The following is an 18,619-nucleotide window of genomic DNA, read 5'->3' as shown; positions in this document are numbered from 1 at the left end:
GAAGTAAATCAATGCTTAGTGGATAGTCTAGATACTGCAGAGTCGGACTGCAATCTTGCCCTTGGTAAGTATCACCATTTCACTTGGGGACTTTGCCTCACCACTGCAGTATCTGCTCTGACTACTCTGGGCCATGACTAACTTTCTGTATCACGTCACGCACTTACGTTCTTGTAATGTGCACAGCTGCACCGCTGATGATCGAGTACCTAACCTAGGAGTATAAACATCAGCATTACTAAATACCTTCTAAATGAACCGTGAAACCACGTGTAGAAATCTTGTGCCCAAATTCCGTGTGACACATGTAATGTGACTGCAGTTACAGAATAAGGCTCCATAAGTGATAGCTTGTGTGGCCATCTCCAAGTTCATCACACTAATTTTACATCTCTCCACTTAATGTCTTATTTCCTTGTAAGCATTCCCAAATATCAAATACAGAATTCAAAGGCACATCCTTCCTAACCTGTTCAAAATGCATTCAGCAAGTGAAGAAATAAATGTGTCTAACCATGCCTCACCAAATACACAGCTCAGCAAATAGAGAGGACTAAAGCAACTACTTAACTCCTTCAAATCATTTATGCAGTGGTATGAGAAGACAAGCAGACAATCCTGAGTGGAACTCGCGGAGTTAAGAGTCAGCTCACCAGCACAGTCTGCTTTCGAAACTGATCCTGAGCCAACACAACAAACCAGGTTGCCTTTCTGCCCTTGCTTGAGGCAAAAGTGTATCCAAGCTTCATCATAATAGTTTCTCTGTAAGCAGAACTACTGCCCCTCAACCTTGAAAAGAAATTTCATTTAACATTTAAAAAGAAAAAAAGCTTTAGCTCACATTAAACTACATCATGCCCATACACCAGAGGTGGTAGAGAAGCATCAGAATTCCAGTGATCAGTAAAGGCCCATGGGACTTTTGACATTTCAAAGCATTCACTCAGGAGTTTACACAAAGAACGGCAGCAGAATTCTGTTCTCAGCTCCACCCGAGCCATTTCAGTGAATTCAAATGGATTATAGGAGCAGAACAGAGCTGCAAGTTAACTAAGCACTCCGTTCTGTGCTTATTCCAAGACATTTCCTATTTTTCTCCCTGTGAATTTTCTGTAGCCATCTGAAATTGCTGCATTTTGCTATAAAAGTTGTTTCAGTTGGGTGAATGGACCATTTAGGTTTGGAAACAGAAATGGTATCAAATGATCTATACCACTTAACTGCTGGAAAATGGCAAACAGTTAATTTTGAAGTCAGCTGTATGACTGACAAGCCATTTCTCATGAATATTCAATCCTGATTCAAAAACGCTTTTCAGTTATGTATGCATAAAAATGGACACAAATGGGTATTAAACACTTCAAATCAAAGCGTGGTCGTGAAATAAAGCACTTGTGTGAAGAAAAAACACAAGCTGCTAATATATTTTGGTCCACTGCCAGTCCTAACCCATTTTACACTTATTTTATGTAGAAGAGGAAGGTTTTTTTTTTTTTGTTTGTGGTGGTTTTAAGAATCAGATTCATATTTATTTTTGCTCCTTTGATGCTTGAATACATACCTAAGTATGCTACCCCCAAGCTACCAGGGCTCATAATTCCTTGCTGACGGAATTACACAGCTGCCCAACTCCATCACGTATCTGAAGAAAAATAACTCACAACCATGACTTTTACAGAAATGGTAGTTATCTTCTTTGCAGGCTGTAAGAAGACGACAGCACGGTGGTCCATCTCAACCTGCTGCTGGTTCCGACAGCACAGCCAGCACAAGAGGGAGAAGCGGCTGATTCAGGGCAGGGTGCTCAGCATTGCTCCCTGGGCCGTCAAATAAAAGCTAATGGAACCACAGAAGAAAAACCGAGCAGTACATGAAGCGCTGTGCAAATTTAGCAACACATTATAAATACAAATGAAGAACGTGAACTCAATTATAGAACAATGCCAAACACATCAGCAGCTGCTAATGCTGATTTCTGTGGGGTTACTGCAGTATTAAACTGCATGTAATGGTTTAATTATAGAGGCTTTGGGTGATCTCTTTTTAATAAGTACGCAGCTGTGTGAAATAAAGCTGTTTTGAAAGCACTACATGGGATACGTTCAATTCCTTTTGTACTTATTTGGGGATTTCTTTAAATAGTATCTTCCAGAACTTCAGCCTATTAACCTAAAACCAGCAATGAGCTACAGTGCCCCCTTACCTTTATCACTCCATATTCACAGAAAACACAAGCACAGCCTGGGCCAAATCCTCACAAATAAGTGCTAATGAGTTACATTAACACTTATAAGTGAAAGGTTTTCTTTCACATATGCAGACGAGTTGTGCTTCCCATCACTTGAAAACTCTGGGGAGTTGGAGCGTTAATTTCAGTACGATACCACTTTGTGCAAAACTCAGAGTATTATATTAGACAAGGCTGTGAAAATATCATTGCCTACTTTCATTTATTTTCTGCTCTTTAGATATTACTTTTTCATGTTTTAATCAGCATATTGAACCCTTTAAAGGGTGAATGAGGCCACAAGCGAAGTGCGAAATTGAATTAGTAAGTAACACTACATGCATATGCAAGCATACATACACACAAATATACACACGCTTTCAGAGAAAGTTGCATTAAAAATGAATAGTATCTGGAAACTCCTCTGTCACCTACTGAACTACAGGGTTTAGTCAGAAGGAAACCTGGCGTGCAGGCCATGGTCAGTTCTCATCTGTGAAGGCCACGGAGCACGAGTCACTGGCTTCAGATGTGCACAGTTCTGGTGCTTGTACTCCCAGCAGGAACCGCTTTGACCAGCTGATAAATAACAAAGTTCCTATCGAGGTTTTCCTAAAGCATCCAATCAAAGAAGTGTGATGGCTGCCTCGGGCCCGAGTGCAAAATGGTCTCTATGGAAAATTATACATACTGAGTCTGCTCGGAGCGCTGGGCCACTGATTTAAAATGTTTTGACTATAAACCATCGCTTCTTGATGTCCGAAACATTCTGATTTCACTTAATGGCTACAAGACTTAGATAAAAGGATGAGTGAAGTCCCTTAGAACAGTTTCTGAGGAAGCCCCTGGCCTTTTGAGTCATACAACTGCTACAGATTTAAGGGATAATTTTAGTGATGGGAGGCAGAAGAAATCCCCAAAACGAGGCCATTTCCTGCTTCCCTACCTCAACACCACTTGGGCAGCTAAGACAAGCAAGGCCTGAGTTCATCCTACCTTCTTCCTAAATTGCAGGATGTCTCCCACATCATGCTGAGGCAAATGGCGACTCGTGCCTACCATGGCACAACCTGAACTTACAAAGACTGTCATTTATGAAGCAAGAAACCCCATAATTAATGAACAGACATTTATAACACAACAGAACTGGAAGCAACTGGTCACTGGCTGCTATCAGCAGGAAGCAATTCTGACCAACTGTGTAGGATGTTTTCCCTCTCCTTACGCTATACTCACTGTGTTCTCCAGGTAAGGCTTTTACTGAGAGATGTAATGGTTTATTGACATTGTGGCTTGCAAGGATTTCGCAGTGGTACTTTCAACCCAGCTTGTTAGATGCAGTATGAATGGACTAGTCTAGCATGCAGGAGCTGGAAGGGGAAGGGTCACAAGTACCTACTGAGGCCAAATCGGCTGCTGGGAAGGATACGATCAGTGCCAGGAAACAACACAGCACCTTTAATCATTTCTCCCATGATGCACCCTACTGACCACATGTCAACTGAAAACAAAAATGAAATGAAGGTAAACAAGAAAACAGAAACAGAACAACAAATAAATGAGAAGACTTATCCAGTCATGCCACCATAGCGCAGGGCCCGCAGCCCACCTGCCTCGTGCCCTCCGCGACGTGTTCCTGCTTGTGCACGCGCCTTGCATGGCAGCGCAGCACGTCTGAGAAAAATAGACTCCATCAGCTTTTGTTACCCAGTGTGGATGCAAGACAATAACGATTAAATGCAGAAAACCAAATGAGACCCACAGCTGGCTACTGTGTCAAAAGAACATTCATAATTAAAATTCACTAATTAATTGTCTTTTTTAAGTTTTCATTTGCATTCATTACCTAGGTTTATACCGCTTTGTACTGTAAATGAATGCTGGTCTTTGCATTTAGTGAGGATATGCAAATTGCTTTTCCTTTATCCTTTCAGCTACTGAGATCCATGCGTATTTTCAAAAGCTGAACTGCCAGCAGCCACAAAGGAACCCTGGGTCCCCAGGAAGACACATCCACCAATTATTCAGGGGTGGAAACAGAATCTGTTGAGGTTATTCAACTACCATTATGCTCTCTTTAGAGCTTGCCGGCTCAATTCCACGGGATCTCAGTGCAGCCATCAGTCCATCAGAGACAGGGGTCTTGAGAATCTCCTAAGATTTCTGTTCGGCGTGGTAGGAAATGCCGATTTCTAAACACGACAGTTGAGACAGAAAAGCACTGAGCCATACCTTCTGCACTGAAATTCAGAGCAAATCAGGGGACTATTTACCTGGTACAGAGAAGAGCAGTTCAGCTGGATTGAAACAAAGCTAACCACAATTTACACCAGAACATGAGATGAAAATCAAATTCCTTCCGTCCAGTGTGTCACATTGAACTGGTGTTTTCCCCAGTACCAATACCATGAAACCACATTACCTCTGCTGTCCTTGCTCTATGATTAAGCCATAGGGCATGGAAGCATAAAAAGGGACAGCCTGGTCTCTCAGGGCCAGAAGCTGCGGGGAAAAATGAAAGCATCATGCTGCTTGGTTAAATTTACTCCTGCAATTTTACATTGAGCAACAGTTGAAAGGTGATTTGATTTTGAATGCAAATGTCCTATCTGTGGCAATCTACATGCCTGGTTTAAGGCTCCCTGTTGCTTTACTTAGCATATGAAAAGCTTAATCTCTACAAAACAAATCAATAAATAAGTAGAGAAATAAATAAAAGGCTACTTGTTAGGAAGCAGTAAGCAAACCTAGAGATGCAAATTATTGCTGCTTTCATCACAAGCTAAATGGCATGCAAAATATCAGGAGAAGATAGAGCAAGCAGTTGTTTGTTCATCTGTTATTAACCCCTTTTTAATGTCAGAGGCTGCCTTCTGACGTTACTGCTCTGCGCTGTGGTCAACAACGCACAACTGGAAGCTCACTCAGTGACTCACTGAACAGAAAACTCTGCAAGGCGGATAGTATTATTCTACTTGATTCCTCAGGCTTTGGGAAGGAATTTTGAAAACACCCAACTCGGAAGCAGTAAAGATGAACATCTGAATATATCTGATATCTGAAGAGGAAAAAAAAACCTCTGCCTTCTTGCTCGCCCCCCTGAGCCACTTAGAAATAAGTCAAATTAGAGCCCTTTTCTTGAACTGCGGTTAGCTGGAGGCGAGGGGGTTTGTTACAAGGCATACACAGCAGTGATCATCAGCGGCCCCAGTTAAGGCTTTGAGATTGCTGTGCAATGCTCCGCGAGCCTCAGCCCGGTGTTTCATGAAGTCCGGCATAAATCCAGACAGACTCTGAGTCATTTCAGTATTGCATGCATCAGAAAAACAACCCACCCAAAATCTCAGAATATTTTCACTCAATTCCAAACCGCTGAAAATTTCCATTAGTTCAGGATTTTTTTTCCAAAAGCAAGATATTCAAAAAGACTGGTGATGCTCCACCAACACAAGGAATATCTTTAAACTTCAAACAAATGCACACTGATTTATTGTCATGAAGAGATCTGCACAGCTTCAGGTACAACTCCAGTTTTAGCAACTATTTGCCTTGATGTTTTAAGATCACTTGAAAATGACCATTAATGAATTAAATCCACAACTTTTCACCTGAGTCTTTGAAGTGAAATTGCTGAATTCGGGCAGCCTGTGATGTGAAGCCCCCTCTCAAAGTACCTGTGACATGGATTACCAGAAGTGGTGAATTTTTATCCCTTCCCCAGTCTCTACAAACTAGACTGCTGCACAAAGCTGTTCTGAAGTTAATGGCAAAACACAACCTGTTTTTAATCAGCCTGCCTTAATGCGTACAAATACTTCAAACTACAAGAACATTTTCCAAGGACACCAAATGCCTCCCTGCCATTGCCATCTTGAATAAATGGCCCTGTAACCTCCTTCTGCACCACCTCTGGGACTTCACTAAAGACTATGAAAGGGAGCCCAGATGAAATAACCACAACTGCTCTCGCTAAGGCTCCTGTTGAAGATGGCTCTTCAGAGCTGTACAGTCAGCTCCGGTTTGCATTCAATGAAATCGTGACATTTTAAGTAAAATTCAAGAAACATGCTGCAGGAAACTCTGGAGGCCAGAGATGCAGGTGCAGCTGAATAAGCTTTGTGGTCCTCCCCAGCCTCATGGGCTAGTTCTCAGGTCCTTCACTTGCTCTCTGTCCAGGCTGTTGTTTGCCCAGGGAAAGGAGCAATGGATCATCTCCACTGTAGCTGCTGAGACCCACTCCAAATGCCACGCACATTACGGACAGTACGGGGGTCTTATACTAAATGTAATCTGCACTATAAACCATTAGAATATGCATACTGGAATTAAAAAGAGAGCGGAATGGCATCAGCCAAACCATCCTCATAGCTGCACTGAAGTCTCTTTGAGACAGACTTTGTCTCATATGGGCAAAACCTGTGGAACATCAATGTGGCTTCAGCAACTCAGATATTCCTAGGTTTCTCACTCAAAAATACTCCATTTTTAGTTGTCTTTAAAAAAACAATACACAGAAGTACGTTTCCAGTCCTTAAAATGAAGTCATATGAAAATTTGAAGTTGTTATTAACTAGAATTGAGCACAACTTCAGCAAAGTCCTGCAGTTTTCAAGACTTCTCTTATTTCCACAGCACCCCAGTTTGGGTAGATTTTAGCTGATCCCACTATTACTGATGTAACCAAGACAAAAAAGGAGGAAGCATCGAGCAAACACAGAGAGAAGCTCGGCAGAGGACTACAAAGGTTTACTAGAATTTGCAGGAACACTTTTGTCTGTAACCTGTCCAGAGGTCTACCAAAAATTAGATTTCTTCCCATCAGGGTCTGACAGTGTCAGACTAAGAAGCCTCCCTGACAGTATTTTGCAATGTCTGTTTTGGGCAATTAAAAAGACACAAAAGGCAATTGCTAGCCGGTACACTGCAGGAGGGTGGAAGGTGTGCTTATTTTTTGGACACCAGCTAGCTCCTTGCAACCTGACAGCGCCTGAATGGCCCCATCCTCCAGCCCTGCTCCATCTCGAGCATCCTACTGGGTCAATTAGATGAATGACTTCAGCAATGTTGGGCTTCTTGATACCAAAAAACAGGTGTCCAGAGACCATTTTAATAAAGTTAAATATTTTTTTTTGAAAACGCATACTTTCAGTTTATATTAACTGGGACAGTGGTTGCATACAGGTACCATAGTCTATAGGGATTTCATGGCTTTCTTACAGTAACTTAGAAAGAGGTTTTTTGTGTATATGAGAATCTGAAATTCATTTCTCCCATGTTTTAATTTCCACAAAGACTTTAAAAATGCAATTTCACTTAAAATCAGCAGTAACTCAGCACAATGGTAACTCAGGGCAATTGTTTGGTTCAGGTTAGCTTTTTAAAATTTGGTTTTCTTAATACTTGGCAGCAGCTGTCAATTTTTTCTTGCATGTGTACTGTGTCAGTTGCACACATGGATGTTCCTACTCCAGACTAGAAATGAGTAAGCTCCTTATACTGACAGCAAGTGCACGCAGCAGACATCCTTCTGGATCACGAGAAAGAACTGAAAATTTTGGCTTCTATACAGACATGCCTCCTTCAGCTAGAAAGCCCACTGCTGGAAGGCCTTTAGTAGCACAAGGGAAGCTTTATTTTGTTGTCACTCCGTGAAGTTCACCTGCAGCTGCGTACGTGCCCCTCCAACCCCTATTGCACCTAGGAGGCAAAATGGATTCAACAGCACCAGACAAAGGGGAAATGATATGGACCCCCACACAAACCAGTCTAACAGTGAGGTTCATGGGGTCAAACTGATTAACAATTGAGTACTGACTTGGAAATTAATGCACTGAGTCCTTTTTTATTCTTTGTTTCTTTCTACCAGCTCGCCTGAAAAAAGCCATCAACAAAAGATGGCAGCAGTTGTGACCTGGCCCACATACACCACCTTTCAGCGTATGGGATTGCTCGTAATTTAAAATGTTGGTCTATCACAGAATTTACACAATGTTTTCTCCATTTGTTCAAAAACTCAGTTATTCTGTTGCTATCCCTGAATAAGACTCTATTGTAAGATATTTTTCTCACAGACAGACAAATGTAGCAATTCTCATGCTTCATTTTTTAAGCTACACTATTTAAATTATGTAGCATTCATTTTTTGCCAGAAACAGGGCAGGACGTGACTCATAACTGTCCTTTCTGGTTGAAAAGGGAGAGACCCACTAAGCATGGTGCTACATTTTAACACAAATCTTTTTTTTTTCCTGTATTCTAGTTGCTTAATAAACTAAAAACTGAATCACACCTCTCTCCAAATATGTTAAATGGAACTATCCTCACTATTTTTACAGCTGAAATTCAGAATTTATTTTTTCATTTTATGTTTAAAAAAAGAGGAAGAGAGCTTGTTATCTGTAAGAGAAGAGTAACCCCAGTGTTTCTGGGGTGTTGCCAGGAGTACCAGGTTCAGATTTCAGCAGAAGTTTGCTGTGCAGCCTGCCCCACGCCTTGCCCAAAATGCTTGGCACCTCTGAAGGGAGATCTCAAAGCTGTCCACCAGTAACAAAAACACCATTCTTATCTCACTCCTAGGTTTTGCATCCAGTATATTTCCAGTCTATGCTCCCATAGGATGAGGAGCCAGTACAACGAGGCTGATTCCTCCTCAGCAAACCTCCAGTTCTGCATCTATCCTTTGGTAAAACCTAACTGCAGCTTCAACTGGCCACTGGTCAGAGCTCCGTTTCCAGGGAAAGTCGGCAGAGCTGAAAATAGGACAAGCGGGACCTAACTCTGTCAAACACTACAGAGTTCACTTGAGAGCCAGCAAAAAAAATATTAATTAGTTCCATGACTGTATGTCTACAGAAACTGGATTTTCTCCACACCAACTGCCAGTGTCTGCTGATGCCAGATTTTCACGGTGTCTTTCTGCCAGCCTGCTGCAAATAATCTTTTTGTTTCTGAACACGGAAAAACCATGTCATGTTGCTACATTTTATTCTGATGGGCAAAATACACACTCCCTACACTCCCCAGCCATCACCAGCAGATTGTCTGGCTTAGCCTGTGATAAAGCGAAGGCTAAGTACACACCTCTTTGTTTTCATTTTCTAATATTGCTTTCACCACCTTGAAAGTGGTAAAAATAATATCACCTAAGATGAAAAAAACAAGATGGAAGGGAAACAGAGTTAAACTTACGACACAGAGCTCATGCAAGTAAAGGAAAGTCCATTTTTACGTTAAGAATATCTTATTTCCGTTCAACCTGGAAACCACACCAGATATACGGTTGCTTTATACTGTGTGAGTCAAATTCTTTGTTTTAAAGAAAAAGGTTGTATTGACTCAGTTCTGAGCCCATACAGCACTGAGATGAATCCAAATCCATGATGCATTAGCAAGCAAAAGATTATGATGTCACCACAAATGTTATGAAGTCACTACTTCCAAAACATTAACGCAGAAAAACAGATTTACAGGAACCAGATGGGCCAAATTAGGATTCTTTTTTTGTTGTTGTTGTTTCATATTTTTCCTTTGAAGAATAGTAAGTGAAACTATTAATGTGCTATCATAATGCTTGTATTCTACACTGTTTATTAGTATCACATAAGAACTACGTAAAGAGGAATGACTACGGGTTTTAAAATACAGTAACTGATTTGTGTGAAATAATTCTGTGCATCTGTTTTTCATTTTCAATTTTGTCCGTATCAGTAGTGCGCTGTTTCCGTTTACTTGTACCTCTGGGGATTCAATTTCTTGCTTCTATCTTTACAGTCCTGGTATATTCATTACAAGGAAAAGGGGAAGGGGTGGAAGAGAGGAACAAATAATAGGTGAAGCTGCAGCAAATGGCACAAGGATACAGTCCCTTCCTGGAAAGAGGATTTTGTGGCGAACCATTTCTCCCATAATGCATCCCACAGACCATATATCCACTAGAACAGCAGAGACAGGGAAGTGAAGAAGAAGGAAAAAAAGCAAAGTTAACTATGACATTTTATTCCTAAAGGAGGGGGAAAAGAGCAGGGTGATCAGAACAGTTCAGTTTGTTTTGTTGCTGTTTTTTTGTTGTTGTTGTTGTTCTTTCCCCACATCTCACCAGAAGCTAAAATGATTAAGTAAAAGCTGTGTCAGTCAGCTTGATGGTAGTGAGCAACAATGGTGCAAAATGTTTAAAATTAACATTGCTGGAAAAAGCTAGCAAGTAAAGCAAAAACTGCACAGACCCAGGGTTTACACTGAGTTTACAGTGGAAAATTTTTTTTTTTTGGAAATTAAAAAGCACAAAACACCCCAGACAATGACCATCTGAAAGAAACCCCACTTGCAGCAAGGCAGTTTATAGGCTCTGTCCTGCAGGAGCGAGTCTCCCTGCACTACACAAGAGGTCCCAAACAGAAGCACTCACTCAAGTGAAGGCTGCATGGATAAATACCATCCTTGAGGGTTAGCTACGGGTCCTGCTTTGTGGTCAGAAGCCATGATGTCCTGTCCCTACGTACCTATCTGTGCGTGTCTGGCTGTACCTACATACCGACAAAGAACCACAGAGGGACACTTGCATGCAATCTGCTTTTTACTCCATAGGTACTCAAAATAAATGCTAAAATAAACAATTGCTTTGGAGGACAAGTACCAACAAGAGTAAGAATATTTCTTATCTTCCTGATCCTCCCTGCAGTTTCTAGATGCAGTAAGTGAGGTTACCTGTTTGACTTGGGTGGGGTTGGATTTTTTAGCCTTTCAAGCCTTACAAGAAAAAAGGCTAGATAGATGACACTAGGCACAGAAGAGACCTTGAGCCAATGTGAAGGGGAAAACCTGCTTTAAAATGCTTTAAAAAAACATTGTTTCTCTGCTTTGAATCCTCACTCTGTAGTCATATTCAAACTATATAGCCAGTTTCTTCGCTTTTTCTTCCCCCCTTTTTAACCTTCAAAAGCTAACCAAAACAAACCAAAGAAACAAACAACTCATTTTTTGGTACAACAAAATAAAGGTGAAATGCTCCGTTTGGGAAAAGGAGGGTAGAGGTATCAGGGGCACAGGACAGCAGGAGCATGCCTGAGGCGGTGGCAGTTTTCTTCTGAGTGATGGTTTTGGGACCTTCCACAGGAAGCGCAGCAAACTGGTGATAATTATGCATCTTTAGCCAACCAAGTGCAGAAAGAAAATGAAAGCAGTGAACGGTCCTTATACAGGCAATGTACGTAGGAAGGGGAAAAAAGTAAGGGAGCTTCAGTAATGTGGCAGCACAGGCCAGGGCAGGGAAACACAGAACAAGCCTTTCTGTTGCCTTCCCTGGGAGCTGGGTGAGAGCCTCCAAGCAGACCAGCTCCTCAGACAGCTGACCTTAATTTTCAAATGTTTTGCTTTCTTTCTCTGTTGACTTCATTTTCACTTAGCACAATTAAGACAAGACCATTCATCCTGAGCCAGATTCACTGACCAGGAGAGTCAAAGGAGGCCTCTCTGTTAACTTCCAGGGACGTTTGAGCAGGACCTTTAGACGTGGCAAACATTCTTAGTATCTTCCCAGCTGTGCACTTCATCACAGAACTGTCTCTAACTTTTTCCTAGTGTCATTTTAATCGTGTGAAACTGAGCGCCTTTTCTGTCCTTTCAGGGACAATTATAACAAAAAAGATAATCATATGTTTGGAAAGAAAGAGAAAGCAAAATAATTCATTTCACAACAGAAGAAACTAGATATTTGGAGTAAGGAGCAATGTAAAGCATGCTGAGCCTAGATCAAATTTATAATGACACACATCAAAATACTTCAAGAAACTTTACTCCTCTTTAATATATTATTCTGTATGGTTAGTATCCGCTCAGTAACTCTCACCTTCCTAGACTTTCATGTGAGAATCTGTACTGTAAATTCACAAACATTAAAATGAATACAAAGGCTTGCCAATTTTGGCAGAGGTTTTGTGAGTATGCCTGTGTTCTTGTTCAAGTCACAGAATCAGCTCCCAAAATCAGTTTCACTGCTCTTCACAAAATGCCGTTGGCTGTTAGTCAAAGTTTTCCTGTGGGTTAGCTTCTTCAAAATGAATTAAATAGGAGTCTTTTAAATAAATTCCTGGTCTTGGCATTTGCTGTTTTACTCAAGCATTTGTCATTGAAAAGCCTATCATACAGCAAAGTGGCAGCTTTTGACAGCAGAATCTGAATCACAGCAGATTTTTCTCCACTCCATGCTTTATCCCCTCCTTTCCTGCCTTGTTTACCTGATACTCAGATTAGGTACAAATGAGAATCATTTTTAAAGTTTTCCCTCCATCCTTTGTGAAAGTGGACTTGCCCCTACTTGCTTCTTCATAGTGCGTACCGCCTACCTGCTTTTCACTAAGTTTCCAGGGACCGAGAGGTATCCAGATCCCACACAGACTGTTCAGAGCAAAACCCTATTTACATCCAGAGAGATTACATAGGAATTCATGTTTTTTTGTTGTTGTTGTTTTTTAGCTTCAGCTTTTTTCTCTCCTTTCCAACTCTACTTTTCATAAAGCAGAGACACAAACCGCAGAATTTATATCTAGATTTTCTCCACATGAAACCTATTAGCAAAAAGTGGGACTTTAGTTAAACCTATCATACAGGCAGAAATGGCTCTTGAAATTCATAACTAATTAGTTTTGTAGAAACTGTGGAATGGCTAGGATTCCCTATTTTAGCTTTTACCTCTCTTCTTCCTGCCTCGAACAATTCAATGACCCAGATCCAAATACTTCGTTCAGCAATTACCCTTGTTCACACCCTGTTTCATAGCCACAGAAGCCAAATGCATTCTGCTCAGAAACGGCTGATTGTCTTGGATAAATTCAATGATAACTATGACCAGGTTTCCCACTATTCTGCAGTCCCATGCCAATAACTTCACCAATATCACTCTACAAATACAGCCAGTAGCTGCAGTACCCAACACTGAGAAACTGCTCTAAATCACCTGCCTTTTAAATTCAAGATATTATTTCCTGTTACGTTTTCTTTTTCTCCTTCTGGTGCCCCTTACAGTTGTGAAGGTAGACATTACGCTTCAGGTCTCACTGCACTTGCTATGAAATTGCAGCCCTACCGTTCTCCTTGTAGCCCATTCCCAAGATGACCTCTGGTGCTCTGTAGTAACGTGTCACCACATACGGAGTCATCATGAAGCTCGTGCCTGCAGTCCGGGCCAGTCCAAAATCCAAAATCTTCAACGTGCAGTCAGATTTTACCACGATATTACTTGGTTTTAAATCCTGAAAAGATAGTGAGAAGAGGTATGACTGCACTTCATAAAGCTAGCCACAGCAGTGATCTGGACTGATATTTTAGGTCACCCTTGAAATATTACTATACTCTCTGACACCAATAGTTATAATCACAAATCACTTGCAGGTACTTGGTAAAATCTTGCTACTGTTTCTCTCAACATCCTTCACAAGGGTTGCTAGTTTGGCATATTTGGAGGCTTTAGTTGGATGGTGGGAGCTTACTAGTGTTAAATTAACTGCATTCAGCAGTTTAATAAGATTGGATAACTATTTGATTATTATTATGATTATTTTTTTTAAGTGCTGTCATCCTAGTAGAGACATTCCAACTGTATATGTGGAGTTACCTTACTGTTTGATTTATATTAATTATTCAATTCATCCTTTCCCAGAAGACTATCTTGAAACCAGATCTATCACCCTTCTGCATCTTTTATGCCAAGAAAGGAGACCTTGGTTTATGGCTAAACAATGTTCACCTTGGAACACATTTTATTAGCCCTTCTTCTCTTCCTTTCATAAGGGAAGATAAATATTTTCTCATCTGTTTTTTAAACTGGGAAACAAAAATTAGTAAAAGCACATTTTAATAAAGAATGAGGATATTTTAAATCCACTGAGTATTGCCTCCTGCTTGCAGTCACATGAACTGTTCCCTCTGTTGTCAACAGTCACAGGTAGCGAACTCCGGCATTCACAGCCGGGTGCTCTGCCCTTAGCAGACACCGTGCTCTGAGGTAGAGAAGTAAAACGAGAGGATGCATTTAATACACACTTCACAGCCTTTTCATTCATTTTAGCAAACGTAAATCATGGTTAGTACTAATTCCATATGTTCTGCCTGCTCTCTGGGGAGCTTGATCTGAGTTGTATGACATTGAGCTGGATCTTGATCATACTTGTATGACACAATGACACATACGACTTGTACAACATCAATTCAGATAGTCTGAATGCCATGCATGCACATTAAGATGCAGACAGCTGCAATTTCAAGAGCAATACCCGTTTTCTGTATGTTTCAGAGATCGTATGCACTTTGGTGATTTCCAGTGCTTATTGTTTGGTTATTACTAATAAGGACATGACCTTTTTAAAGTTCACAACTAATCTCACTATTAAAACGGTCAAAAAGCTACTCTGACAAGGGGATGGGCTATGACTTGTAAACATATGGCCATTTTCCTGGGGGATAGGGCTTAGATCCACAGTACACAAGATACTCAACTGGTTTCTCAAGTCCTCATGAGGATGCCATTTGCTGCCCTAACTTTCAAACCCAAGTCTGCTTACCCTGTGAATGATTCCTGCAGAGTGAAGATGCTTGATACCACAGAGCATTTGGTAAAGTAGATAAGACATTCGCTCATGGTCGAGCTCCATCTGTATGACCTGGCACAGATTGGCATCCATTAACTCCATTACCAGGTAACTAAATGAAAAAGCAAAGTCATGAGCTTATCATCTGTGTTGAGGAAGAATTACAGCATCATTTCCAGTGAGTAACAAAGCCTTTCCTTGTTTCAAAATGTCACTGATTTCTGCTGACTGGATATAACATAGCTGGAGAGTATAAGCACAGAAATTGCTCACAACCATATCGCCATGGTGCTTGTCTCTCACTGCACCAATGCTGTCCTTGGTGGGCCTTTCTTAGTACATTCCCCAGAGACTGTACCTTACATGCACACGCAAGCAGCACAAAATTGAACCATGCAGAACACAGAAGAGCCACAAGCATCAAAATGACACGACTACTTGGCCTTTGATCATCATGAGGAATGGATACCGCAGCACACGTAGGAATCTGAGAGAAGTGGTGCTAAAACATGCATCCCCACGTGAAATGTCTCCAAAACCCTCCTAAGACTGCATGACTAAACTCAGTTCTCAGTACAAACAATTGGTCTTGAGCTTCTGGTAAATAAGCTTTACTGACAACCTCAGCAGGACCTTATCCCAGTCCCCTTGAGAGGGAAGTTAATAAGTTGAACACACACAGCTCATTTCTTATGAGACTTCTCATAAACACAGCTGAATCTTAATTATAACAGGGCATCAAAGCACTCTCAAACTTTGGGGAAAACACTAGCTTTCTATTTCTGTGTGACCTACATGCCTCATCTTCTCCCCAGCACTAGTTATCTCCTCTGCTCTGCACATGTCTGCAGCGACAATTTTATGCGGAAGACTCGTATACCAAAACCAGAACCATACTTGCCACTGCTATCTGTCTGTTGGCATCACTGCTATCAGAGTACAGAAAGGAATACATTTCCATACAATGCATACAGAATATGGGAAAGACTGAAAGATAAAAGGCATTCAGCTATATAAAACACTATTTAAAATTTCATTCAGGGCAGGTTCCTGCTACGCACAGTAGTGCTTGTGCAATAGGCAATGCTCAGCAGAGACGCTAGTTATCCTTTGCACCTAGCACTGGTTCCCCAGGCAAGTAATTGTAGGCAGTCAAAGGTTAGTACAAAGCCAACATGAAAGGAGGAAATATTTCACATCTGTCTCTCTTATGGGAAATTATTTCAGAGTGAACTGCTGCATTTCAAAACCTCATGACTCAGGGAGCTGTGCAACAACCATCATTTCCCAAGCAAGCTAACACCACAAAAGCAGGCCCTTTTAACTACTCACACCTCTTCCTACGCATTTGAAGGTAAATGCAAGTAACTGTAACTCTCTCAAGAAGGGTCTCACCAGCAGGCTTTGCACACTTACAGCACTTAGGAATCCCAACATTTGGAACCTTATAAATGTCAGAAGTCTCTGAACATGGGAATGCAGGGTATCTGTCTACCAAAGCGTGGTCTACACATGATCGTTTTTAGAGGAGCTCACAGCCTTTGTATTCTGCCAAGTTACTGAGTTCATGGTACACTGTAATGCCCCACGTCTCTAAAGCTTTAGTTTAATTACTTCCTGTATTACTTACACATCCTGGAACTCCTCCAGAGATTTCTGTGGTGTGAAGACATTTAATAAACTGATAATCTGAAAAGCAGAGTAAGACAAAAGGAGGAAGACAAGTGATAAAGGTAAGCAGTTGAACCCATTTTGAAGTGTGTGTTAAAGGACAAACTGTTTTCCACTGCTCAGTTTATACCAGCACTTCTCACTTCATGGCTCAGTAAGAAGCTGGCAACGTTCAAAATAAAATGCCTCACATCTCTAAGATTTCTTCAAGGTGCACTTGAAATGGTTTCTGAGAGAAGGATTAGTAAGGAATGATAAACCAAAACGATAACGGTGAAAGAGCCCTCTCAATTTTGAAGTTACAGGTTCAAAGACCAGCCTCAGCTCAGTCTGTGGGAACAGTCCTCTTGCAACAGCCAGAAGTGTCTTACATATGGAGAATGCACGTCTGAGGGGAGAAGTAATCAAGGACCATTGTACTGTAAGTAAACAGAAGACCTTCCTTCTCTCTGACACACTCTCAACTCCTTTGAGGGCACTTGTCCACACAAACTGACACAATTTCCATCCCCAGACGTACTGCATTTTAGTACAAGCACTTCAGAAGGGCAGGTACATTCTAGGCCAAAACGGGACTTCTGTTATGCAAGGTGTATTACTTGCTTTTTAAACATGCTGGGCTACTGAAAGACACTGATAGCAATGTGCAAAGCAGCACAGAGGAAAAACGTGACCTTAGGGATCCAAATTCCTCATGCTTTCCTTCTTGTGAGCAGGAAAGGTAGGAGATGGAGGCAAAGCCACCACGAAGATCACATCTGAACCTCTCCCTCTCTGCCTACACCACCTCTCTAGGCTTGTCTTGACAATCTTCTCCTTCATGCGCACTTCTCAAAACTCTTAATCAGCAAATGCTGCACTGTCCTCAGCTTTTATGCAGCATTTTAAAAATTACACATTTAAAATGAGTATCACTACTCTGCAGTCCTCTGCTCTTCTCCAGTCTATTCTAAACGAAGTGAAAACACATCATTCTCCTGGTTACATGGAGGACTACTCACCCCTGCATTTTCAAAGCCTCCTGGATTGCTCTGACTGAGGGTAGCTTCAATCCATGTCAGTAGGGAAGAGGCAGGTACACACCCAATTGACAAGGTGAAACAAGGAAAAGTCAATGCCCAGAGGTGGGGGCAGAGAACATTAAATGTGACAAATCCCACTTTTTGTCATTTTAGGGCCAAACCTTTTTCTCCGCATGTGAATTTGTGACTGGTGCAAAGTATCAAACCTCAGCTTACATCATGCTTTTCAAGCTCATCTACGCTCTGCATAATGAGAAAGCCATTTCAGGATCTGAGGCAAGAGTAAACGTAGCTAACTAAGAAATTCACTCCTATTGAAAGGAAGGGGCATCCAGCAACAGCAGCAGAGGAGGAACTATAAGAAAATAAAATCCTTGGGAAGTCCCTTGAGCAATGCATTGGGGCAATCCTACATAACCCATTATAAAAACAGCAAGTGTACATACAGGCAGACAGACAGTTCTAAAACAGTTACTATTAACATACAGACATGAGGTATGTCCACTGCTACAGTTAAGGATATTTTACTTCGTTACAAATTCTAGATTTTATACAATAGGTAGTGGGTGTACAAAGCAGGGTAGTCTAGAACTTCCTAATGTTATTTCAACAAGAGCACTTTAAGTAAGAGGAATAGTGCAATGTGTTGTGGCTTCAGAGTTCCTGGCTCCACACTATTAGCTGACATATAAATACATGGAAATGGTCAAGTGCTTTGGGTTCTTTACTTTCTTCAGCATTTTTAAAATAATCTTCATAATGATGGCCCCTTATCTTGCACAATCTGTACATCACATCTGTATGATACTAGGTTTCGGATGAAATCCAGAACAAGGAGTGACACTTGAGCTGGGCACTCCAACTCAAGAAACACTGCTTTGAGTCTTGAGCCCTAGTGACAGGAGGATGGAGCCAGCATTCCAACCATCACTTATATATTTCTGGAAAAACAGTAGACAAGAACATATTCTGCTCTCTCCCCTTCCATCACCCCCCGCCTACTCGCTGGGCTCCATTTGGCACAGCCTTTACAGTAGTATATGCAATAAACGCATTCTCCTATATTGGCAAATAGTGTCAGAGAGAAGGTAGCCCTTGAGCATACTTCACTTCTCATT

The 18,619-nt window shown here is 41.3% G+C and overlaps 1 protein-coding gene across 19 annotated transcripts in view; it reads right to left on the bottom strand.

The window, feature by feature from the left end:
- MAPK10 (mitogen-activated protein kinase 10) overlaps positions 1-18,619 on the bottom strand; it is a 155,178-nt gene that overhangs the window by 25,697 nt on the left and 110,862 nt on the right. For 15 of the 19 annotated variants that reach the window (XM_083833886.1, XM_083833888.1, XM_083833890.1 and 12 more), the window contains 4 exons: positions 16,439-16,497; positions 14,782-14,920; positions 13,308-13,473; positions 10,087-10,158 (listed from right to left, as the gene is read on the bottom strand). In XM_083833886.1, coding sequence (XP_083690012.1) covers positions 10,087-10,158; positions 13,308-13,473; positions 14,782-14,920; positions 16,439-16,497 — 436 coding nt within the window. Of the gene's footprint in view, positions 1-3,656; positions 3,729-10,086; positions 10,159-13,307; positions 13,474-14,781; positions 14,921-16,438; positions 16,498-18,619 lie in introns of all 19 variants that reach the window. The other 4 variants (XM_083833880.1, XM_083833875.1, XM_083833882.1 and 1 more) reach the window with 2 other exon arrangements.

This window comes from Anser anser (genome assembly GCF_964211835.1).
Source record: "Anser anser genome assembly, chromosome: 4".
NCBI classification, from domain to species: domain Eukaryota; kingdom Metazoa; phylum Chordata; class Aves; order Anseriformes; family Anatidae; genus Anser; species Anser anser.
This window is presented reverse-complemented; position numbering and strand designations above follow the sequence as displayed.